Source organism: Thunnus maccoyii, chromosome 13 (assembly GCF_910596095.1).
Source record: "Thunnus maccoyii chromosome 13, fThuMac1.1, whole genome shotgun sequence".
In the NCBI taxonomy this organism is placed as follows: domain Eukaryota; kingdom Metazoa; phylum Chordata; class Actinopteri; order Scombriformes; family Scombridae; genus Thunnus; species Thunnus maccoyii.
In genome coordinates, this window is record NC_056545.1 from 21,651,230 (window position 1) to 21,674,580 (window position 23,351).

The 23,351-nt window shown below is 38.6% G+C and overlaps 3 protein-coding genes across 9 annotated transcripts in view; all 3 read right to left on the minus strand.

The window, feature by feature from the left end:
• Positions 1 to 624, minus strand: part of LOC121909905 (neuronal tyrosine-phosphorylated phosphoinositide-3-kinase adapter 1) — a 39,917-nt gene extending 39,293 nt beyond the window's left edge. Inside the window, exon 1 of the mRNA XM_042430755.1 lies at positions 529 to 624. The gene's annotated coding sequence lies outside the window, so the exon portion shown is untranslated. The remainder of the gene's footprint in view (positions 1 to 528) is intronic.
• A 75-nt stretch (positions 625 to 699) lies between these two features.
• On the minus strand, positions 700 to 9,694 carry srrt (serrate RNA effector molecule homolog (Arabidopsis)). 6 transcript variants are annotated; one of them, XM_042430748.1, is made up of 20 exons: positions 9,589 to 9,694; positions 8,257 to 8,375; positions 7,928 to 8,056; positions 7,696 to 7,842; positions 7,176 to 7,364; positions 5,197 to 5,366; positions 4,926 to 5,110; positions 4,725 to 4,841; positions 4,478 to 4,637; positions 4,209 to 4,357; positions 4,047 to 4,108; positions 3,854 to 3,932; positions 3,190 to 3,381; positions 2,910 to 3,080; positions 2,538 to 2,691; positions 1,887 to 2,080; positions 1,566 to 1,710; positions 1,289 to 1,381; positions 1,102 to 1,201; positions 700 to 951 (listed from the first exon to the last, which is right to left on the minus strand). In XM_042430748.1, exons 2-20 carry the CDS (start codon positions 8,373 to 8,375, stop codon positions 876 to 878), a joined length of 2,631 nt encoding a protein of 876 aa, XP_042286682.1. In that variant the 5' UTR covers positions 9,589 to 9,694; the 3' UTR covers positions 700 to 875. The 6 variants fall into 6 exon arrangements, with proteins under 6 accessions (XP_042286682.1, XP_042286681.1, XP_042286680.1 ...); XM_042430747.1 differs by having other exon boundaries at positions 1,560 to 1,710; XM_042430746.1 differs by having other exon boundaries at positions 1,554 to 1,710.
• A 6,876-nt stretch (positions 9,695 to 16,570) lies between these two features.
• rnf167 (ring finger protein 167) lies at positions 16,571 to 22,598 on the minus strand. Of its 2 annotated transcripts, XM_042431149.1 has the most exons (11): positions 22,506 to 22,598; positions 22,143 to 22,277; positions 20,634 to 20,759; positions 20,440 to 20,520; positions 20,215 to 20,352; positions 20,035 to 20,122; positions 19,828 to 19,918; positions 19,556 to 19,661; positions 19,277 to 19,370; positions 18,597 to 18,677; positions 16,571 to 17,793 (listed from the first exon to the last, which is right to left on the minus strand). In XM_042431149.1, exons 3-11 carry the CDS (start codon positions 20,736 to 20,738, stop codon positions 17,369 to 17,371), a joined length of 1,209 nt encoding a protein of 402 aa, XP_042287083.1. In that variant the 5' UTR covers positions 20,739 to 20,759; positions 22,143 to 22,277; positions 22,506 to 22,598; the 3' UTR covers positions 16,571 to 17,368. The 2 variants fall into 2 exon arrangements, with proteins under 2 accessions (XP_042287083.1, XP_042287082.1); XM_042431148.1 differs by having other exon boundaries at positions 22,143 to 22,578.
• Between the last annotated feature and the right edge of the window lie 753 nt (positions 22,599 to 23,351).

A 23,351-nucleotide genomic window follows, 5' to 3' on the forward strand; every position in this document is an offset into this window, starting at 1 on the left:
GTCCTCACTAAGACCAAGAAAGTGGATCATATCACTCCAGTTCTTAGATCTTTACACTGGCTTCCTGTCTGTCAAAGAATCGATTTTAAATACTACTGTTGGTTTATGAAGCACTGAATGGTTTAGGGCCAAAACACATTTCTGATCTGCCACTATGTTATGAATCAACCAAACCTCTCAGGTCATCTGGGGAAGGTCTGCTTTCTGTCCCCAGAGTAAAAACTAAACATGGAGAAGCAGCAATCAGTTTTTATGCTCCACATATCTGGAACAAACTCCCAGAAAACTGGTCTGCTGCAACTCTCAGTTCTTTTAAATCAAGACTTTGATTTTATTCTATTTTAGCTTAATTTTATTTCCTACTCAACTCTTTTTAATTGTATTTAAATGTCTTTTTATATTGCTGTTGCATTTTGTCTTGATTCCTTTTGTTTTATATAAAGCACTCTGAATTGCCTTATTGTTGAAATGTGCTCTACAAATAAACTTGCCTTGCCTTAATCCCAAATTGTTAAATGCAGACCTGACCTAAGAAGGATATGAGACGTCTGGGATAAATGTGTCAGCCAGAGCACATTTCTTCATCTGGATCTTGTCCTTTTATTTCTGACTGGTTGCTTTTCTGAATCTTTTCGATGCTCTGATCTGCCTAGAGTCACACACAATATGGTATTTATTTGATAAATCACTTAATACATATTGATGTAATTAGATCACAACTTTATTGAGGAACAAGTTTACAGCAGAAGTTTGTTCTAGTTGCACAATAATTGCAAAATAAAATATTTAGGAAAAGAAATAAGCTAACCACTACATACAGCGAGTGAAACACGACACAGGGCAAGAATGAAGACTGAAAGGACCGAGTGAACCTTCTAAAAGAAGTCCATATCATCAGGTGCGTCCAGGTCACGATATTCAATGATGTTGCGTGGATCACCTCGTGACATTCTGAGATGGTTGAGGGTGCAAGGAGAAGAAAAAAAGAGACCAGAGAAGAAGAATAGAAACGATCATGAATAAAGGGGATCAGAATTCTCCAAGAGCAGAAAACGGACACAGACCAAAGCAAAATAAAGGTCACACGTACAGTGGTCTCACCTGATGTTGCGTGGCTTCCCAAGATAGCCACCTTGTCCGCGGAAGTTGTCATAGTTGCCTCTGCCTCCTCCGTACTGATTGGGGGGGTAGGGAGGTCCACCTGCAACAGAGGATTCAAAATCAAAACAAAAATAGTGGGCGCTATCCACCACGACAAAAACAAGTAGAGTACAGTCAGAGGACATACCGCCATAGCCCATCAGTGGGGGACGAGGCTGTCCAAAGCCCATTGGACCCTGAGGACCCTGAGGAGGAAATGGCATGCTGGGAGAAAGCAAACCTATAGGACAGACGCAAACGGAGAAAAAAAATGAGCTCATACTGTTCTGGATGAAAGACGATTCCATTATTTAAGCTCCGTTGCACTAATTCATTTATTCAGTCAGTCATTGTTAAAGAGATACAATCCTTTATTACTATCTGAACTGAGGGGATAGAAATGTTATGTTGACCTTGACCTGGACCTGGAAGAGGAGGAAGTTTCATCTCTGGCAGAGACGGTCTCTTGGCATCCATCAGGAAATTGTTGAAGAACACCACCTCCTTTTTCACTTCTTCAATTTTGTCGCCGTGTTTGTTCAGGATGTGCTTCCGTACAAACTCAGGCCCCTTGAATTTAATTAGACATGCATGAAGATGACAAGAACTAGGCAACAAAACAGTGTATGATTATGTAAAATCATTTAATCTTCATCATTCAATCTTAAAATCTTTTAATAGATTTGGACAAAATCAAATCTTTTTGTGTTGTACAGTTCTTAATACTTTGCTTTACAAGCACTCACCTTAAATTTCTTGCCACTAAGTGGACAGAGCCATTTGTCCTTTCCAAGCTCCTGAGTGTTTGCAGACACAAACTTTTCCACCTCCTCCTCAGGATCCTTGCGGCCCATCTTCGCTGCCTCTTCCTCAGACAGTACTTCTTTTAAACTAAACAAAGGACTCAGCTTCTCCTCCATCATCTTCTGCCACTGTTGCACTATTTGAAAAAAAGAGCAGCTTTAAAATGTAGGTAAATCAGTGTGAAAACACATTACCAAATATGACTTTGTCCCCTGAGCAAACATTCACAAATGTACAAATATATAAATATGGTCACGGTAAAACTATTAGATTCATAAAATTAGCAAAAAATGTGAGAGGCATGAAACAGTGAAACAAATGTAACAGCCATAGTTTTGCAGGCACTCAATATGGGCCTCAACTCATTATACAAGCTTTATTTTTCCTTTGTTATTCTATATATTTTTAAATAAACAACAATTATACAAAACTACAACTTCAAAATCTGCAATTCAACTCCCGAACATAAAGCTGGAGGAACACACATTTAAATTTCACAATAAAGCTACTGTTGTACAGTGGACATATTTACTCTCTCTCTCTTCCCAGTGCACTACTGTGTTACATAACACAAACAAGAGAAGAAGACTGACCTTCTCCATGTGTGATGCGGTTGGGAGGGATGGGTCCACGTACATGGACCATGCCACAGCGATTGGGCATTTCATCCTCACTGGGATATTCACAGGTGTTGTAGTAATCAATTGAATGCACGATGCGCAGATACAAGATAAGACGGTCCAAAACCTGGAACAAGATAGAGGGCAAAGAAACTTTATGAAGACTGCATGCACAGATTTCATTATTCAATAAATTAGCCAAATTTATAAAGCCATTTGAGTGACAGGCGGGGAACAAATTTAAAACCTTTAAACTTTTTGATCAAATACAACGATAGTTTTTGATAGGGAATTATTTTCTCAAGTGCTGCATGTATTACAAATTCATAAGTGCAACAGGCAAACCTTGGCTAGCTTGTCATCCCTCTCCACCGTCATCTCTGCAGGGTTTCCTTCCTTGGTGCTCTCCTCAGGATCCATCCCACTCGCAGAACCCAGGAGCTCCTCCTCCTCAGCACTCACCTCCTCTATCAGGTAATCAGTGATATTCTTCAAGATGGGGTTCTGGGCTGGCAACTTTTGAAAACACAAATTAATAATTCAGTAATGACAGGATCATTTGAGAACAATCGGTTTTAAATTATTCACGCACATCTAAATGCATGTACTTGGCGATCAAGGCTACCTCTGTGCTCTGAACCTCGTCCTGGGACTTGATGCTCCACAGGTCTCCTTTCTCGTCCAAGGCATGGATGAGTTTGGCAGCCAGCTTGATGTCATTGCGGAGCACCTGCTTGTGCTGAGTGATGCCATTAACATTACGCACCCTCCGAGCCAGGTCCCTGTTCACCCCTGGTGCCAGTTCACAGTCTCGCAGCTGTTTAGTGTAGAGCGTACAACAGACTTTTAAAGGCCTTTAACTGCAGTTTAGGGAGATTACACTTGTTCTACTAACAGATGCAAAGGTCTATCCAAAGGCTCCTTCAGTCCAACATGTTGAGATTAAACTGTTAAGAAGTGTTGTTCTTTGGAGAAACAACAACTTTCACTGCAGCCATCATGATAAAATGAAACGATTAAGAGGAGAGAATACATGACATTAGTGTTTAGGCAAGCATTTTAAATGCTAAGAACAGAAAGGCCAATGCTATTAACACATTCTGCCGTACATATATTCAAACCCAGTAATTCACTAAGACAAAAACATGTAACAAAACACATAAAACAGATTAAGTGGGTTCATTTTGACTTAAAAAGACTTTTTAACACATGCTCTGTAACACATACACTGCTGCATATTGCAACCACTTCAAAACAGAATCATCAATAGCTGAGATTGAAACACTTACTCGTATGTTCTGCAGATTCCAGCAGACCTCTTTGATGTTGACACTGCGGTCAAACGTCACCCAGCAACGTCTGAAAAACCTGCAACAGCGCAGGATTCATTTAAACATTATTGTGTCATCCTGTAGTCTCCTGCTTTACATAATATGTGACACATATACAGACATAATTTTCAGAGTAAGAAATAAAACCAACCTGCGCTCCGGATGGGGATCAGACAAGCAAACACGTAGAAAGCCGGGGTATCTACGACACAGCTGAGAGAGAAAAAATAGATGAGTGTATTGACTTTTAAGCGAAGACATGTTAATCGGTGCCATGATTCTCTTAAGAAGGACAGAGCCTGTGTCAACTCACTGCAATAATCTCAGCCTTGGAAATAGTGGGAGCGATGCTTCTCATGAACAGAGAACAGGTCCTGTGGAGAGGCCGCGGTCTGGGAGCGTCATCTTTGGGCTTCTTTTCTTCTTTCTTCTCCTCCTCAGCATTCTCTTTAGGTTTCACCTCTTTGCCATGAGATGGGACAAAGCAGATTGGTGTCAAAAACTCCATGAGTTATGACTACTGGGAAGAAGAACCTGAAAAAAATAGAAATCGGACGTCTCACTATGAATTTGATTCCTCACCTTCACCCTCCTCTTCTTCCTCATCCTTGTCTTCCACCTCTTCCTTCTTCACAGGTTTGTCGGAGCAGTTGGAGTTGGAGTCTGAATCCGAGTCAGAGTCGCTCTCTGAGGCACTGGCTTCATCATCGCTGTCTCCACTGCGCTTCCTCTTTCTTCTCGGCTGGTAAATGAAAAGTGAGAACAATGAGAGCCATTTGGTTCATTTTAATTGTTAGTGAATAAGTTAAATAATGGAAGCAACACAAACCTTCTTGGGTTCAGGCATTTCTTCTTCGGCAGCTTCTTTCTCTGCCTCCTCTTTAACATCCTCCCCTTCTTCTGCCCTGGCAGCGGCTCTTTCTGTGCTGGCAGAATCGCTCTCGTCCTGTAGCACAGTTTACTGTCATCAGCACAGCACAATGAAATCTTACTTACTACCTAGTGGAGACTGACAGAGAACAAAAAATACCTTCTCAGTCTTGTCTTTCTCTTCTGAGGGTTTGCGTTCACCGTCCAAAGTTTTGAGATCTTCTCTCTTGGGAGGTTCAGCTCCCCCTGAAACAGATGCTGACTTCTCCCTTTCCTCTTCCTCTTCAGATGGCAGGTCCAAGATGCGAAGATCATGATCCGTCCCTCCTTCCATTTTTATCACAGCTGAAGGCAAGCAAGAGGGTATGTGGTTCAAGCTACGGCTGATGACTGTTTCTATTCTTTAGGTATAAGTATTTTTGGGGCCTCACCTGCATCCAGAACCTTGATGATGGCCGGCGTTTGTTCAATATCCAAGGAGACATTATCAAACCAGTTGTTCTCCATCAGGAACACAAAGACATTCACACGGTTGCGCAGGGCACCTTGGGCCTCTGCCTTAAGTCGGCTGGCCTCATCTGGGTGGTACTTGGACCTGAACCTGTGTCCACAGTCGGGGTCCACAAAAGAGTGGGGAGGGAATGACGAGGGTTGGGATGAACGGGATGTAAAAGTTAGCGAACAAATGCATATTATATACCTATGTTGCATCTGTGGTGTCATAAAATTACATTGATTAGTTGCATATTACAATTTCTTATCACCACATCATTAACAAATATTTTTTACATTCAGATGGTTGCTTTTTGGGAAAAGTTAAAAATACAAAAAATCAGTCAGTGGAATTAAAGTATCTACACAGATGACTACCATAATCAAGGTTGTGATTTGTGTCATTTGTAAAGCCTACTTCTTGTGTTAAGTCTCTCAGTGTATGTATGTTTAGACTCTGTGATTGCTGTAGCTAATTATTGCACATTATTAAAAAGTTTGAGGTTAACTCACCAAAAAATAAGGAAAAAAACACAACAGAGAGATTGTAAAATTAAGCATTCACATATTTCAAATTTCACATAATAAATGTTTATCAGTGAGTGGACTACAGTTACCTTTTGTTCTGCCAGTTTAATAACAAATAAATACAGAGAGGGGTCTCTTCTGTGAAAATGCGCTCCACTTCACCCCAATGGTGTGTCTGAATACACAGAAATTCGGTTTTGGGTTTCGATTTGATCCGAATGTAAAAAGAAAATAGTGTGGAAAAAGCATAAAACAAGAAAACAAAAATCTCCATGCGCGGAAGACTACTTGACTGTCTATCTAAAATCCCTGATACTGTGTGTCTAAGAGCAACTGCATTGTGCGCAGTGCATGCCCTCGCTGTCTAAGACCGATTCCTGCGAATGAGTTCCACTTTTTCTCATCTTGAAAAAAACACGTCGTCAACGTAGTAGTAGGAATGAAGGGAGGAAAATGGGTTATGACAAAACAGAACAATTTTGCATGATACCTGTGAAATAAGTGTAATAAGCATTAACGGGCATTACAAAAACTGAAACTTAGCATGGTTAAAATGTTAAACAAGAAAAAGAAAATCAACCCAAACATGAGGATTTCCTTTTAGTCGAGGCTGCATGTAACTGAACTAAAATTCAATCAGCTTTAATCTGTCTGTTGCATGATTGTAAACAGAATTTAGAGAGAAGTGCTTTTATTGATTAACTGTACAACATTGTGAAGAAGACTATAATAAACTGCTATGGGTATACTCTATGTCAGACGTGCTGAGTCATTTTGTTAGGTCTAGGTTGTCCAAACTCCTACAACACATTTAATCAAACAAAAATAATGTGGACTGATGTTGAGTTTGGGTTGATTTTCTTTCTTTATAAACTACAAGTACTGTAACACAAGTCATTAGTAAAACACTGTACTGACTGTGGGCCTGGTCCTAGTACATGGGTGCTTGGGTTATTTTGTTTCAACTGCTATCAAATTGATTAACAGTAATAAAAGTTTAACAGGCACCTGAAACTTATAAAAAGCCTTAAGTGGAGGTATTATATTATATGGTCAAAGATGTTAATGCAAATATTTGATTTATAAGACATCAAATAAATATCATTATGCGTCAATGTATGAATAATGTCCCACGATACACCCATCATAGGACCAGGCCCAACCTATTAGATTGTTATTTTAAAAAAAGGCAATTATGTCTAAAATAATAACAATAGTGAAACATTGTTAAAAAAAAAAAAAAAAAAAAAAAAAGGAAATCTGGCCATGACAATCAAAGCTTAGGTGGCTAAAAGAGTTCAATGAATAAAATGACTAACAGTACAACTACATTTAAATCTACTAACATTCATGATTAAGGCTTATGTAGTAAAGGCAATTAAGATCGTACCACTCTTCATCCTTATGAGCCAAAAAGAAATCTTGCATCTGCTGTCGGCGGAAGTCGATCTTGTACTCATTGTAGCGTTTGACTGCTTCAGTCTCATCCACAGAATCATCCAGGGACACCAGGAACTCCTTAAAGCTCTTCATTATCGGAGGGGGAGGACCCAAATCCATGTCATGAATGTTACCAAGCCTAAAGAAACAGACACAAGTTGGATATAGTTATAAATGGGTGAGCAAAACTAATATTTTTTTTTTAAGATTCTATGCATTAGTTGTCTCCTTTGTTCTTTTTTTTTTTTTTTCCACACAACTACTCTCACATAAGTTGAGGTGGATATTTAATTCTGGCTGTTAAACGTTGAACTTCTTCAGGCCATTATGTTTTTGTTAAACACTATAACATTAACATTCAATAACCAACAAATCTAATAATTGCAGCAATTGTTAGAATCCAAATATCGAATTCTTAAACAAGTGTAAAACAACTTCAAAGCTCTTTCAACTCTGACTGCATCTCTCACCTTGCCTGAATGGGGATACCATGATGAGGCTGCATGAGGTGCAAGTCAGGGTGGCCCCAGTGCTGTGGTGGGCCATAGCTGGGCCCTCCTCCGCCTCCATAACCTAAGTCGTATCCACCACGGTAAGGTTCTCCACCATGGTCATCCCTGTCAGCAGGAGATAAGAGAGATTTAACAACGACAGCAGATACCAGTTGTGAAGATTGTAGAACAGTGTTGCTGCTGATCTCACCAGTCTCTTCTCATACGTTTCTGCTGGGGACTCATGTCATGTCTCGGCGGAGTGAATCTCTCCCTACGACCTCTGTCATAATCCCGGTACTCCCCGCGGCTACGACGTTCCCTGCCCCTGTCCCACTCCCTGGAAAATTGATTTCAGGAAAAAACAGGAAAGGAACACTTAAGTTAAGAACATAGTTACACTCAGGGTGAGAGGATCAGAGAGCCACTATTTAATTACACTTTGCATGATTATTGAAGATGAGGTTGCTGCATGGGGTTTAACTGACTCTCTGTCGTGACTGATAGTCCTCTGAGCTTTAACACATCTCTTTTTCTTACCTGTCGTTCCAGTCATCTCTGCGTCTGTCTTCTCTCTCTCTGGATCGGTCATAGTCACTTCTCTCCCGTCTGAATTTGTCCCTTCTCCTGCGATCGTACTCATCATCACTGTCTCCCATCTCCATGAAGACAGAAAAGACATTTAGGTGAAATTGTGGGATTATAGGATGATTATATGTTGTGTATCATCAGTGGACAGTGAGCTTAGTCATTTCAAAAAGCTAGTTAAAGTTCCCTTACACTTAAAAATGTGTTTTTCTTCTTATTCCTACAGTTGGATGTTTGAGCTTCACTGTGCAGAATGATGTTTTTGCAGAGTTTGAGACTAGAAGGCTGTTTTTACCGTCATCTGATGAAAGTGGAAAGTTTCTCTGTGATCACTTAAAACCTTATTTTAAGGGGCAGGCCTGCAAACATTATTTGTGACATCACAACTAGTTTGGAGCCAATACTGATCCAATATTCAACTTACACAAGTGTGATGTGGAAACTTGAAGCCTCCAGTGCACAAACACTGAGAATGAACTTTACAGTGAAGTAGGAGACATCTTCTGTAAAGTAGTTAATCTTATGAAATTAAATATATTTGCATATTCATGACCTCTGTAACTTTTAATAAGGTAGAAGAAGTAGATGTTATTTTATGGATTAGATGTAATTACACTTTTTTGTGGAAAAACTATATCAAACACACATTATTGTTCCAAGCAGAGTGTTTTTATATGTCTTAATACATGTCTGGAGGGGATCTTTAAACTTGTGAATGTTACTGGCATAGTATTGTAACATTGAGCCTGCTTGTAGCAGCTAGCAGCAAGCATGCTAAAAAATGGCTAGTGGTTTGTGATGCAAACATAAAAGTAATTTTAACCAACACTTAATTGTGCTGATTGTTTTGCTGATTCAAGCGGTTGTGGAGAAACGCAGACACATGGAAAGAAATTGTGAAAGCTGAAGATAAAATACAAAGATGGTCTGCTAGACAGACAGCTAACAGTTAGCATAGACTGTGCTGCTGAAACAACGACGTAGCTGCTGACTAATTGCGAAGGCCTTTGGTGGCCAAGTTATCGAATAATTTGAGATTAAATACTGTAGCATAAACTGTGCTAAAGGTGGCGCTTCTGGAGTCGAAACAAAGGGAATAACTTATTGTTGTAGTATGAGTTAGCTCATGTTAGCCATGCTGCTAGCAGCTAGCTAGAAATTAAACGCTCCAGTCTGTCTTACGCTTCGGAGAAGTCGTTTTCTAAATCAGATAACAACTGCTAACTAGGTGTTTTGTCCACAGTTTATAAGATGTGACAAAGTGTGAACAAAACACTTCTGTACCTCTAAATATTCTTTGCTTGGATGATCTTCGTGATCGTCTTCTTCTTCGTCTTCCTTGTCTCCTTCCTTCTGTTTTCGGGCGGTTGGTCAACAACGACATGTCTCATTACCGCCGCCGACTGGTGTGGAGGACGAATCTGAATTTTATCTGTTTTTAAGGTTGGAAACATCTTATTTCACACTGTTTGACAGCATCATATATATTCTGTATCAGCTTGTTCCTACTATTCATCGAAGATGTATGATGTAACTTAAAACCTAAGACTCCCTGATTTTTGAAGTGTCACCAGTCCACCAAATGGAAATATTTTAGATCAGTGATTCTCAAAGTAGGGTCCGGGGACCCCCAGGGGTCCTTGAAGGAGTTCCAGGGGGTCCCGAGCAAAAAGGGGAATAATTTATTTTCACTATAAGTCCATCCATAAGTAACACAATGACAGAATGTATGACTATTTTGGTCACGGGTTTCATACACTTTTTGTCACAAAACATCTATAAGCAAAAATCTTATCAGATGGGGGACCGTGGTCTCATTTGTGTCAGTTTAGGGGTCCTTGACGTGAAAAAGTTTTAGATGTCTCGTTCATTATTTATTATTTATACAGTTTCCCTAAATTCAGCCTGACATAAGTGATGTGTTTGGAAACTTTGGGATCTCCACCAGAATATGTGATAAAGTTCTGTGGGTTTGAACAATGTTTGGCAACTCGACATGAGTTTGTCATATCTGACACACTGGGTGTCGGTGAGGAATAAAGCTACAGGAAACTTGATTAGAATTGTATTTAATATGTAAATTGCAAGCATTTTTGGTCTATTTTACTGATAAAACTCATTTCAGACAAAGATCTGGCATTGGCCATAAACCCAAACTGCAGCAATCATGGAAGCAAGCTGGATCATTTTACAAGGAACATTAAAAATTAAAGAGAAAATGCTTGATAAATGGCAATGGTAACACATTTCTTAATTTAATTATTCTATCAGGATAATCAAGCCATTTATAAATGCAAAAAAAAGAAAGAAAAGACCTTTCAATTTGAGCATTTCCATGCTTTTCTTTTTCGTATTGTTTAGCTTCACTTTCCATTTTCAAATTGTCATTTCACAACATCCATTTACAGTTTCAATTTTCCTTTTAAAGGACCAGCCCACCCAAATTACCAAAAAACATTGCCTCTCAATTTGGCATAACTAAAACAACTCAGTTTTGTTCAATTTGGCCATGTTTTGTGGTGTTCAACTCTGACATTTCTTCCACTAAAGACAACTTTGGTGAGTGAAATTCTGCTTGTGGTTCTCACACAGCATTGTAGAATTAAATTTAAAAAATCAAGAACAGTATTTCTTTCCATACACTGTGTCTCCTATGACTCTTGATATTCCACAGACCATGTCAACAGTTTTCATTGGAACTATATCTTTGGTAGAAACTATTTCCAATACAAATAAACTGTTGACAGTGAGCTCTGTGGATCATCCTGAGTCAGATTGTTTCTGGAAAGAAACATAGTGGTTGAATTTTGGAACATTTTTGGAACTATTATCCTTAATTGTATAGTAATTTGTTCAAGTTCATTGACAATGTTCTCTTTCATTTCTCATATTCATTTTTAATGTTCTTTCTGAGTAAAATAAGCTACATAGAGGCATTTTATAGAAAAAAAAAAACAATTACATGAATCTGCCATAAGCAACTGACTGAGGGAGGCTCTGGCACTGTTGTGCAGCCTCACTGTATCTGGCGTGGGCGTACAGTGAGTAGGTGGTGTTATGATGAGAATTCACTGAGGTCATGAAAAAGGTCTAATCAGACAAAATATACAAAAATACTCATTCTGGTGCACTGGGCCCTTGATTTTTTGATTTAAAATTGCCATAGAGAAAATTGTATTAGCAGGTTTCAACTGTATTGAGTGATATATACAACATGTTGGTACTGTTATTTTGAACCTCTTTTTTTAATGTGTACATGGAATTCATATCTTCCAAATGACTTTTCAACAGCAGATAAGAGGTGTTGTGGAACAGATGTTAAAAAAAATCACAATAAAAGGGTTTTGTATTTGAACAATATTTTAATAGATGAATCTCTCTCTCTACTTTATTCTACTTTCATTATCCAATAAACTGCTAACTGTATCCTTTTTTCATGCTTTTCTTTGTCCTTCCTCTGAACCTTAGCTGGTGCTTCATATAATCCAGGATTATGCGTGGCCACACTTGAGTAGTCTGTGCTTCATTCTCCATGATAAATGCAGATTCCCCTTGTTGTGGGAAGGGATGCACATCCCTGGGTCCAAATGCAAAGCCTTTTCTGGGTCCACCATCGTGTTCCAAAGGAGCGGAGATAAGGTGTGGGCAGTAAGGATGATCCAAACACATCTGTAAACATGTAAACAATCAACCACTTACATGGCATACAGTTTTAATCCCTCTTTATTTTGCACAATATTATTTAAGGGTATCAAAAGGAACTACATGACCATTGTGTGACATAAAGCATTTTGAACCTTTCACTTTGGGCAGCTTAGTTTATAATTGTACATGATCCCACAATGATACATCATATTACTGTCCATCAATAATGAACAAGAGTTTAATTTATTATTCATCTTTATATTTAACAAAAGATTGCAGTACTATACAAACTTAATCAATCAATAGGTCAATAGCAGAAAGCGTGAACTGAATCTGGTTATGGAACAGTGCAGGTTATTCCAACGCTGACTAAAAATCCCCTTCAAACTGATTATTTTAATTGTGGAGAACGTCCTTTAGTTTCATTTGACACCCAAAAGCCAAACTGTAGTAGAGTTTGAAAAGACAATACAGATATAAGCTGTTACGCTCCATTTGAGGTCATTTGAATAATACTTTCATTACTCCTCCATTAAGATTTTTTCAATCTGAGATTTGCCATTTTAAACAGGTTGACAAACATGCTCAAGGAATGATTACTGCTATAAAAATTACTCATAATATCACAAGTAAAAACACATGATAGATCATCCTGTTTGAGACTTCACTAATGAAAGTCAGGCAGCAAAATAAACTGATATTTAAAAATAACTATAAATTTGTACCATACCTCATGAGGAGTCTCTTTGGAATCCAGCAGCACAAACAAAGAGACAGTCAAGAAAAACAAGCAAGACAATCTCAGTACAGCGGAGAATGATGACAGTGACCCAGACATCTTTCTCTACAACTGCAAGTTCATATATTTCTAATGTCTCAAAATGTTGCACATCAAAAGCAAACTCAAGGTTTCCTATAAAGAATACCCCTTCACAGGTTCTTTTTCTTAGATGTATGTAATGTCATGTCAGGACTATTACAATCCATGTCCATATGCCTCAGTCCCACTATATTTATTTCTTAGCTTGCATGGCACAAATTTAAAGAGACGCACTGGCCTATAGTCTCACACATAATCCAGCCATTGGCTAACCTACGCACACCTGCCTTCTATTTGGAGTTTATTCAGCTCAAATATGAATTGTCTTTTCTTCAAAGCAGCAGGCGATGTGATTAAAAGCGCATGACATGGTGAAACTGAAAAGACACAGAGCTTATTAGCAAAGATTAAAAGAACTGGATTCATCAACTGTGAGAAATCTTGTGAATGAATCACCATTACACCCAAAAGGCAGGCAACTGAATGTAAGCCCTGTCAGCTAAATCTCCATGAAAAACACCAAAGTAATAATATTATAAGCTTTTTTTTTTTATCATTGACTTAAAAGAACATGACCCTCTGAAAAACAGAGAACTCATGAAAACAGGATATATATATATATATATGTGTGTGTGTGTGTGTGTGTGTGTGTGTGTGTGTGTGTATGGTAAATTGTCCTTGTGCGATAGTGTTTTCCTAGTGAGTAGTCATTCATGAAAATAACAGAACCCGAGAGATGCTAAATTCAGCAGGGTGTCACAGCTTTAATTAGTTACTGTGAAGCTGATGCCAATAGGATCAAAGACCATAAGTTCATTACCAGAAGATTTTCTCGGGTGAGCCGTGCTTTTACATAAGGTGAGTCTTTTCATCATTATTAATGAGCCCACCTTGTTAAGGTTCTGCTCACTGAGGGGAAATGGTGATGAAGATACTGAAACTACATTCAAAAACATAAATATCAATAATAAAAAAGTATTTATTCCACATGGAAAACTGTCATATAATTATGTAATTTAAGATACACTCACTTTGTTTTTGCCCTATAGGAAATGGCTTACTTCTCACCACTGTGACATATACTCCAGGTTACAAAAAAGTTTAACAAACACACCTGGTTTAGATATTTACTGCTTAATCAAAGTATGAGATTCTGAGTGTGGGATCACATGACACATGTGATAATGATATACACTTTACAATAAAGCCATTATAAAGCAAAGTATGATTATGTATGTCAAGAAAATTCATGTTTAAGGTTTAAGTGTAATTTCACAAACAATTTTAAACAAACAAATGGCAGCACAGTCCCATTTCAACTTCATTTAATCTTCCACAAATCACACATTAAATGCAACTTTCCACAGATTGTGTTAAGACATTCTAAAGATCATCCAACCTTCTTTATACATGGGAATTATACTTGACACTGTACATATATTATTTAAGTGTGATAAACTAGGCACATTCTAAAAGAAGACAGAAAAATTATTAACTGGGGATTATTTCTTTTTCCATATTTCAGTTAACAGTTGAGTCTCTAAAATTGAGACATATAGAGCAAAAAAAAAAAAGTACAGTACAAAAGACATTTAAAGCATACTGCAAATAGGAAAACAGCTGCTCTATTTTACAATACACACTATTGCCAAAGAAGTCCCAATCAAACCTTTATAGTGTGGAGTCTTTTAATCATTTATCAATAAGATATAAAGATGGAATGTAATGATTTTACAGTCCTACTGTTTCCTCTCTCTGACAGTCTGACATCAAATTTCAACTTTAAAACAAATCTGTGTGTGTAGTGTTTCATCTGTTATCATATGCAGGTGTGATGTTTGAGGGGTAACATTATGTTCCCCATCTGATCTGGTACAGGTTTAAATTAGGTTTCAAGTTGAGGTTATACTGTAGGACTTTTTTTTAATTGATAAAATAATCATTAAAACATCTGTGGCCATCGAGTATATATTCTTAATTCTGATTTCTCTGACTGCGGTGTAACAATATGACATGAATACAGATTACATATGTACAGTCACACTTAGGCAAATAGGGAGTGTGGGTAAATTTGTACAGTACTTTAAAAATGTCCACACCATATTTAATTATTAAACATTAAAAACAAATATGAACTTATGATCTCAAATAAGCAGTGTATTTATTCGGAGCAGAGAAATAGTTTGGCTGAAACAACTTTTTATGGTTTCTATTTGTACTGCTCTCAAAATAAATAAACTGCAGGGACTCAATTCAGGTCATTTAAAAAGTGTGTGTGTGTGTGTGTGTGTGTGTGTGTGTTGGGGTGGGGGGAGACCATACTATATCTTGTTTGACAGCTGCTTAGCTTGTCCAAACTTGCGGGTGCAAATCAAGCATGACCAGGCTAACCCTGGCTATCTGTAGATCATTACTCACACTAAACACGTGGAAGCACAGACTTTCTCTTTCTTGTTCGTCATTATAAAAACAAATGTGGAGCACATTTTCAGACCAGGGAACAAGATCAAAGCTTTCTAACCAGCGGTATAATACACAGCTAGACAAGAGGAAAACTTAACAAAGGAGTGTGAACCATGTCCCTTCAATTTCCAAACATTTAATTTAACATATACATGTACATCAAGGCCAATGTAAGGCAATGCTCTTTTGTCCAAAAAACACCTCCAGGGTCCCACAATTTAACTTGTTATCATTCTGTTGTTGTTTTCTCCGTGTATAAAAATGGAAAAAACATCCATTAGATATTCATCAATCTACATTTTACTGATTTAAAGAAAAATAAAACTCATAAGACCAAAACCCATTACTTTTCACTATGTGATTCGTTTACAAAACAAACTGACCTTAATTTGTTGCTATAAACCTGAGTTTGTTCAACTTGACAAACTGGATAAAGCTAAAACATATTTTTAAACTGACCACACAGTTTTATCAGTGACGATGTAAAAGCAGCAGAAACGTGTGACATTATTCTATTATAGCGTAGTTTTAGTGTGGAATTTGAGAAATATCTATATTTCAAAAAAGTGAAACTTAGCATTAAAACATGTGAAAAGACAGCTAAAGTGATTGAAAATAAAAACGAAGAGTAACATTCCCCCTTCACTTGCACATCCTTGTTAGGAAACTATTCAAAGTTGGAAAAAAGGACTGTCAGATATAAAACATTTAGGATTAAGACAACAGTAACCTTAAGCCTTACATGTAGAGAACCTTGTATGAGCACAGAATTCATTCTGTTTAGAAACACAGGCCTCATCTACTTGAATCATACTCTTACTTCAACAGCACATTATTAAGCCCCGTTTCACCAAAAGTTCCAGGTACTTTGGACCCAGAGGAACTAATCTCAAGGACTAAACTTGGAACTTTAAAGTCCCTGCAACACAGTCCTGTTTGTGTTTCCACCGCATCAGAGGAACCAGGTAGATCATGCAAATTAGCCCCATGAGGAATTTAAATATGATGGCAGCATTTCGAGAGGAAACAACAACAGAGATTTGTTCTTTTCTTTGTATTTACTGCTGTATGAGTTGTATGTGATGAATGAATGAAAAAAAGAATTGCAGAGGAGAAAAATGAAACTGAAACTTAGGAGCGTCTGTCTCCACAGTATAATACCTGTTGAGTGTTTGATGGTATTTGTGCTTTAGAACATAACCGCCGTGAAATGATCAGAAAATATTTCATTTCTCTCATTCACTGCTTTGTTCTTGCTAACGCCGCTCCCTCTCCTCGCTAAATCGCTCTGTCTCTCTCTCTCTTGTTCTCGGCTCATCATTTTTTCTCTTTTTTTTGAAAATGAGTCAGGAAGCTGACAACAATGCCTTAATTTACTTTTAACATCAACAAAGAGAAATGTCCCCCCTTTGTACTAAACTGGTCCTAAATCGATGCGAGAGTGCTTCCTTGTTTTATGAACGAAGTGGCACACAAGTTGAAGCAGCCACCCTGTGTGTGTTTGACCAATCAGTGACTGTCATCCCAGCAAACCCCTCCCCCAAAGTTCCTGTGCTTTTGGAAAGTACTCCCCCCAAACAGGAACTTTTTGGGGGATAAAATAATCTCCCTGGAACTTAATTTAGATCCTGGACCCTCTGGTGGAAACACAGGTAGAGGAACTGAGTTCCTCAAAATGTTCCTCATACCCGGGGAAAGTTCCTGCGGTTGAAACGTGGCTTTAGATTACAGAGACATTAAAGTGACCCATTCAGTTTGTGCAGCACTAGTGGTTAGGTCATGTGGCGTGGTCAAGTTATGAATTACAACATGCATTAAAAAAGGAGGTCCACAGACAAAGATTGGAGATCTGGAGTGAATGTGTGTATAGAAGTGGGTCGATCCGCAATTGGATTTTTTGGTAAAACTGATCAATTCTTGTGCTGCTTGTGCTTTGACACTTAGAAATGGACCTCCTCTGGTTATCGGGTTAAAGATTCTGTTACAATCAACAAATGTGGCAGGTTTACTAAATGTCAAGCTAACCACAAATCTGCAAACTATTTTAAAGTACAGTGTGTTAACAGCACACGTGATGACACAAAGACCCTTTTTAGGTAAAACCAGGTAATCTCATTGCAGCTAAGTTCCAGGCCATCAGACCTCCACTCTATCCCTACCAATGAGCTGAGCGGTGTCATCATCAGTGTGGTGCCTGTCCTCTCCAGCGTCATCACTTTCAGAGTCTGTGTCCTCCTGGGGGGAGTAGTAGCCTTCATAAGCCAGGATGGGTGAGTCGCAGCGTGCGGGGGAGGCGAGGCACTGCGCAGTGGTCACTGTGGTGGTGGCGGAATAGGCCCTTGGGCTCCCTGAGGGTGACTCCGGGTTAGAGGGCCGAAGCAGAGGAGTGCGCTCAGAGTCCGCTTCACCCTCTGTTCCTTCTTCCTCTCTGCGCCCTCCAGTCTCCTCATCGGAGTCAGACTCCGAATGCTCCTGGTTGTGCCGAGTGACACGCTGTTTGCACACGGGGCACGTCTTCTTGGTCTGCGTGAGCCACGGGTCTACACACTTGCAGTGGTAAGCTGAAAAGGAAGAAGCATTTCAAGAAACTTAGGAAAAGACGTGTCAAAGAACAAAGGCTAGAGCAGTAAAAGCTTTTTTTGTTGTAGAGTGAATAAACAGATGTTAGACTGAGGCAACCAGATGACGCAGGGTAAAAAGCACTTGCCTACCACCAGAAACCTTTCAACACAACCATCCATGTTCACTAATGGGAATCTGGTGAGGGGATCATGTCTTTGCATTAGTAGCTTCTACAGGCTGATCCATCTACACTGTCCCAAGCTAAGTGTGGGAGTTAGCAACAAGGACTGCAGGGCCTTCTCACGGCAGACATTTTGACTCATCAAACCATCAAAGGAAAAGCACAGGTGGAATTAATAACATTATTGATGACTGCATTACATTTAGGTGACCCAGTTCCAGCACTCTGGTATTATCTGTGCTAACTCGCCGATATGGATTACTGAGACGCTTAATGGAGCAATGATTAGTGTTATTATTTACAGCTGTGCTTTTCCTGCTTTGAAAAGTCAAAATATCTGCTGTGAAAAAGGGTCTATTTCAAGTTTAGAGGAAAAAAGGGAAAACACAAACAGGTTTCAAACTGACTCTTTCAATGTTGCTGTTTGAACATTTAGATCAGCGTATTGTATTTTTGAAGATACAGTAGGTAGGGGTACAAATATTGACTTGCAAGAAAGGGTATATTTGTGTACTTTGTACTCAAGTTGTACAAAAGTAGTTGCTGTAAGTGTGGTAGAGCACCCAAAGTCCAGTACCATAATATTTCATAGTAATATGAAACCAACATATAAAATCTTACCATGTGAACAAGGTAAAACGCGCAGCTTGTCTCCTTCTTCGTACTCATCCAGACAGATTGCACACACGTCGTAGTCATCCCCTGAAACAGAGGAGAAAAGATAACTTAGATCAATTAAACTGTAAGTGAAATGTCATCTTCTTTTTTTTTAACTATCTTCTGGTCTACAGCTGAGTAACATTTAACATGGGAGCCTGTTTTATATAAGAAAGGAAACTTAATGGACGTCAAATTCACATGGCAGGAAAATCTGATTATCACAGTCACTGCGACTGGCTCTCAGTATTCTTAAAAACAGCAATGTTTCAAACAGTAGCTTCGGGATATTTTTCCACAGCATGGCACATGGTTGGTAACCAAAACCAAGATGCTAAATTCAGCTTCATCTTGTTTTTACACAACTTTGTGGCCGAGTAACCATATAATTATCATGTGACATAACACAACCAAACCCTAAAAGTGCTGTCCTGAGATTTTTTTCTTTGTGCTAGAAACACCAAATAAAACAGAAAAAGCCTTTCCATAACAAATCTGGTTAATTTCTTATTATTAACTATACTACGGTCACCTTAATTCACACAGAAAGACTACAATTTAAAATGCCTTAAATCAGGAAACGGACATAAAGGTCTGTACATGTCAAAATGGTGAAAATGGTGAAAACAGTATAATCTTGTTACCTTTACTGAACCTGTGGGTTGGAATTCGTTTCAGTTGTTCCTTGGACAAACGATTTTTCCTCAGCCTTTTTCTGTACTGTACACATCGTATAATCTGAAAAATATGAAAAGACAATGTTACTGATGCTACGAGAATTATATTGACATTCGACATGCATGATGGGTTTGTTTATTTATGTGTTCAATGTAGTGTAGTTTAAAATCCTACAAGATAAATTTTAAAAAATGTGTTATATATTATATAAATACCCAAAGAAGCCTCACATCATAAATACTTACCAAGACAACACACATCACAAGAATGATCATGCCAACTACTCCAGTGAAGGGAATAAGGTAGTATGAGAGAGGAAAAGCAAACTCTGGCTTGAGGATCACGTAGGCTCTGCAGGCCAAGAAAAGAGATCAGATACCAACATTACCACAAGAACTGAAGAAGTCTGTATGTGTTGGTCTGATGCTGACCGTTTTAAGTTAGTTTTGGTTATTGTTAAGTCAGAGCAATTATTTTTCAAATGTATAAAAACAGACGTTACAATGGTTTTACTTACCCTTGTTCAGGAATTATGAAATTCCTGAGAATCTGGGAGGCATAGTAGCTGGTGAATACTGAGGGGATCTCAATCTCCTCTGCAATGGTGTCTGGAAAATAAAAAAAACAAAAACAAGAGAACGACAACAAGATTTCAATTTTAGGCTTTTTTAGTATGATGTTGTGTAAAGTTTGAAATTGTGCATAACTTATAAAGATGATTTACCATTGCTGTAGTTCATATTGAGCAGAGTGTCTGAATACATGTTGTGAACGATTGCAGCGCTGTATCCAGCTTGCTGTGCGTGCAAGACCTGAAAACCAGTTCCTCGCATTAGACCAGTTTGCTTCACAGACACTACATAGTGTTCAATGTCAGTCAGACTACATCACAAACATTACTCACCTTTATATCAAAATTGCAATCATAGCGTCTGATGAGAGCTATGAATTTGGTGGTGTTGGCATCATAAGATGGTGGCAGTGGAGGAGGAGGGTCTATTGTTGTGCAGCCATTAAGTGGACGGGACACCACCAAAACTCCCTTAAACACAGAGACAAAAATATCATCATCAAGGACCATGACCTATGTTTTTGTGTATGCATCCTTACTGCAACACTCTGGTCTCACCATTAATCCATCCTTAGGAAGCGGGGATCCAAACAAGGCAGGTAGGTCTTCAAACAACATGGAGGTCATATTGCTATAATGCTGTCAAAACAATATAAAGATAAGGACGGTCATAATCTCCAGGTGTATTCGAGGAATCATATTATAGCTGAAGCTTTTATAAGTTTATGAGCTAAAGCTCCAAGATTACTTACAGCATAGATATAGGCGTGTGTGGGTGACGGAGCCAGTACGCTGCAGAAAACCAGGATAAAGATACTCAGTCGAGCTCCCATGCACAACACACCGAGGTGCACCATCCTTGGTTGGTTACAGTTGCACTGAAAGGTATGAAGTAACACGTCACAATCAAGTGTGAGTAATTAGTCACAGCCAGAGGGAAAATGCCTCAGGCTTCAGGCCGAGGCTGATCTTGCAGTTTGATTACAACCTGGCATTTGCATACTAATGCAAACAGAACAATTCGGGCGGTGTGTAAATATGCGAGTGAATATGCAAACAAGGAACTGTAGACTGGCTCATCAGCATGCAGCAAGATATACAGTACTCTCTGTCTTCATGGGGTGGCAGTGAAAAAACCTAAGCAAAGTACTTTTAAAACTGATCCTGTTAAATGGCCTCTCAAGACTAGGTTAATAGAAAGAAAAGGACATCTTTTGCATAAAACATTACATTGATTTTAACTCTGCGGTGTGAACAAGTTAGCTGCAAATTATAATTAATTCTCTGCAAAGCAACGCCCTTGATGTAGGCACCTGCAGAAAGCAATTTAGGGTCATTATTCTTATGCAGTACGGAAAACAACTCCCATGTCCATAACATTTATGAGCCTCACTCAAGTAAAAACTTACCAAACTTTACCATAACCCTGCTGATTTTTTGTTTACAGGTCCAGTCAAAGCCACAGTGGGTTATTACAATCATATTAAACATTAAAATCAACAACATTTCAAACTCTACAATTCTGTTTCCAAGTAAAAATCTAATCCTGCATAAAGAGATATCAGGAGACACAAAGTTTAGGAGCAGATATTCTCAAAATGACTGAATGGTCAAATTATAAGCTTGACAGTTTCATTGTTGGCTTTTACAGAATGTAATTTTCAACACATAGTTTACACTTGGAGGCTTTTATGTTATTTTAACGGACTACAGAGACCTCTTAACCCCAGTTATGTAAACATGCATGTAACAGTAACTTACATATAAAGACAGAAACATGTTTAAGGAGTCAACTGCACTAGGGTGAGGTCAGATAAATGCAATGCTCTGGTTATCTATGATGTTAACACACCGATAACAGACTCAATCAGTCTACTTTATAGCATACAGTAGTTTTTAACGCAAGTCAGTATACAGTGCCTCTTTATTGTCCTAACATAAAATATGCTGAAATAAAACTACGCGACGTAGCATCTATTGTTGTAGCTCTCAACAGGAAGTTCGTGTGCAAAGTATCGGCTGCCGCTGTGTTGCAATGTTAAACCTGTTAACTGTGTCGCTAATGTTGTTTCCTCACTACGAAACTATGTTAGTTAGCTACTCCTAGTCCTAGCAGGCGATTAATTACGTAAAAGTAGTCTGATCTGCTGGACTTTATCACCTCGGTTTATGTTTCATGTAAAAAAACAACAACAAATAAACAAACAAAAAAATACAATAACATATCAAAAGTCACCATTTTTGTGTGTAGTAGCACAAACCTTAGTATCCCGCTAATATCGGCACCGTTAAGGTTATCCCAGTTGTCTTCACTTGGTTTTCTCACATGTCACCGTGTAAAAACGATGAACTTTTTTTTCTTCACAATGTCTAAACTAGCTACTTTCTCGACAATCCTATAATTCGTCAAGAAAACGACACACACAGAAAGGATTAACGTTAGCTGGCTAGTGTTAGCAGATGTTAGATAACGTTAACAGTTACGTTAAGTAGTGTCCGTGACAGATTACGATATGTCTCCTTAAAAGCCCGCGTACATCCTATCATACACAGTTAGTAGGATAAAAACTAATAAAATATGTATCCGCTGTAAAGACGAAACTCTGCCCGTTTGCTCGGTTTACCAAAGTTGCGTTAGCTTGCTGCTACTGTGGGTTTGTTTGTTATTGCTTCTTGCGCTCTGGTTCTTCTTTGTGTCATGATGGCAGATTGACTCACTAGCATCCTGACGCACAGCGCCACCAGCGGCCAAAGGGAGAAACAGCAATGAACTGAAAAGCATGCAGGTCTACACAGAAAGTGTGCACAGTGCACGTACTTGGTTTTCCATGGCCCATGCATGGCCACCTATGGTTTAAATTATTCTGAAACGGCTTCTGAAAGCCTAATGGCTCTAATTAGAAGATTAAGGGAAATCGTTAACCTTTAATCTATGGCAGCCAGCAATCATGATATCTAATAATGGAGTACATGAAGTGAGTCTGAAGAAAAGAGTTTGCATGCTAAGGATCTCAGGCTGCATTTTATAGAAACAGTTAATGGGGGCACAAAGACAAAACAGAGATTGCCTCATGCACAGACAGAGACAGACTGGTTTTACTGCATTCAAATGATCAGATCAGCCAGGCCTCAGACCTGCATCTGCAGTTTACATGAATGAATTTTCTGTTATTTAGGCATGTCCTTTGCAAAAGATGAGCCTCCTACTAGAAATTCAGTGGAGCGATTCGATTAATTTAAAATCTAACAGGTTTTAAGGAGACTGAAGAAAAGCAGCAACTAATATCTATCAGAGGGCAACATGCTGTCTAAAGAGGACTGAGGTCTTCAGACTACAACTTCATCAACACTGCCCTCAAGTGGTAGGATCTCTGTACTATCACACACAGTGTTGCACTGTAGTCAATCTGTCATCACTCTGTCCAACAAAAGTTAACTGCAGTGCAAATATATGAACAAATACCCAGCTG

Bases quoted from the DNA above. Each gene is read 5' to 3' on its own strand.
- srrt (XM_042430745.1), bottom strand. From the start codon at position 8,375: ATGGGAGACAGTGATGATGAGTACGATCGCAGGAGAAGGGACAAATTC. The intron at 8,057-8,256 runs GTAAGAAAAAGA...TCAATTTTCCAG, and splicing joins AGAGATGACTGGAACGACAG to GGAGTGGGACAGGGGCAGGG. The intron at 4,638-4,724 runs GTTTGTGTTGCT...TTCATTTACCAG, and splicing joins AAATGCCTGAACCCAAGAAG to CCGAGAAGAAAGAGGAAGCG.
- rnf167 (XM_042431149.1), bottom strand. From the start codon at position 20,738: ATGGTGCACCTCGGTGTGTTGTGCATGGGAGCTCGACTGAGTATCTTT. The intron at 20,353-20,439 runs GTGAGACCAGAG...TCTGTGTTTAAG, and splicing joins TTCCTAAGGATGGATTAATG to GGAGTTTTGGTGGTGTCCCG. The intron at 18,678-19,276 runs GTAACAAGATTA...CCTCTGTTTCAG, and splicing joins AACCCACAGGTTCAGTAAAG to GGGATGACTACGACGTGTGT.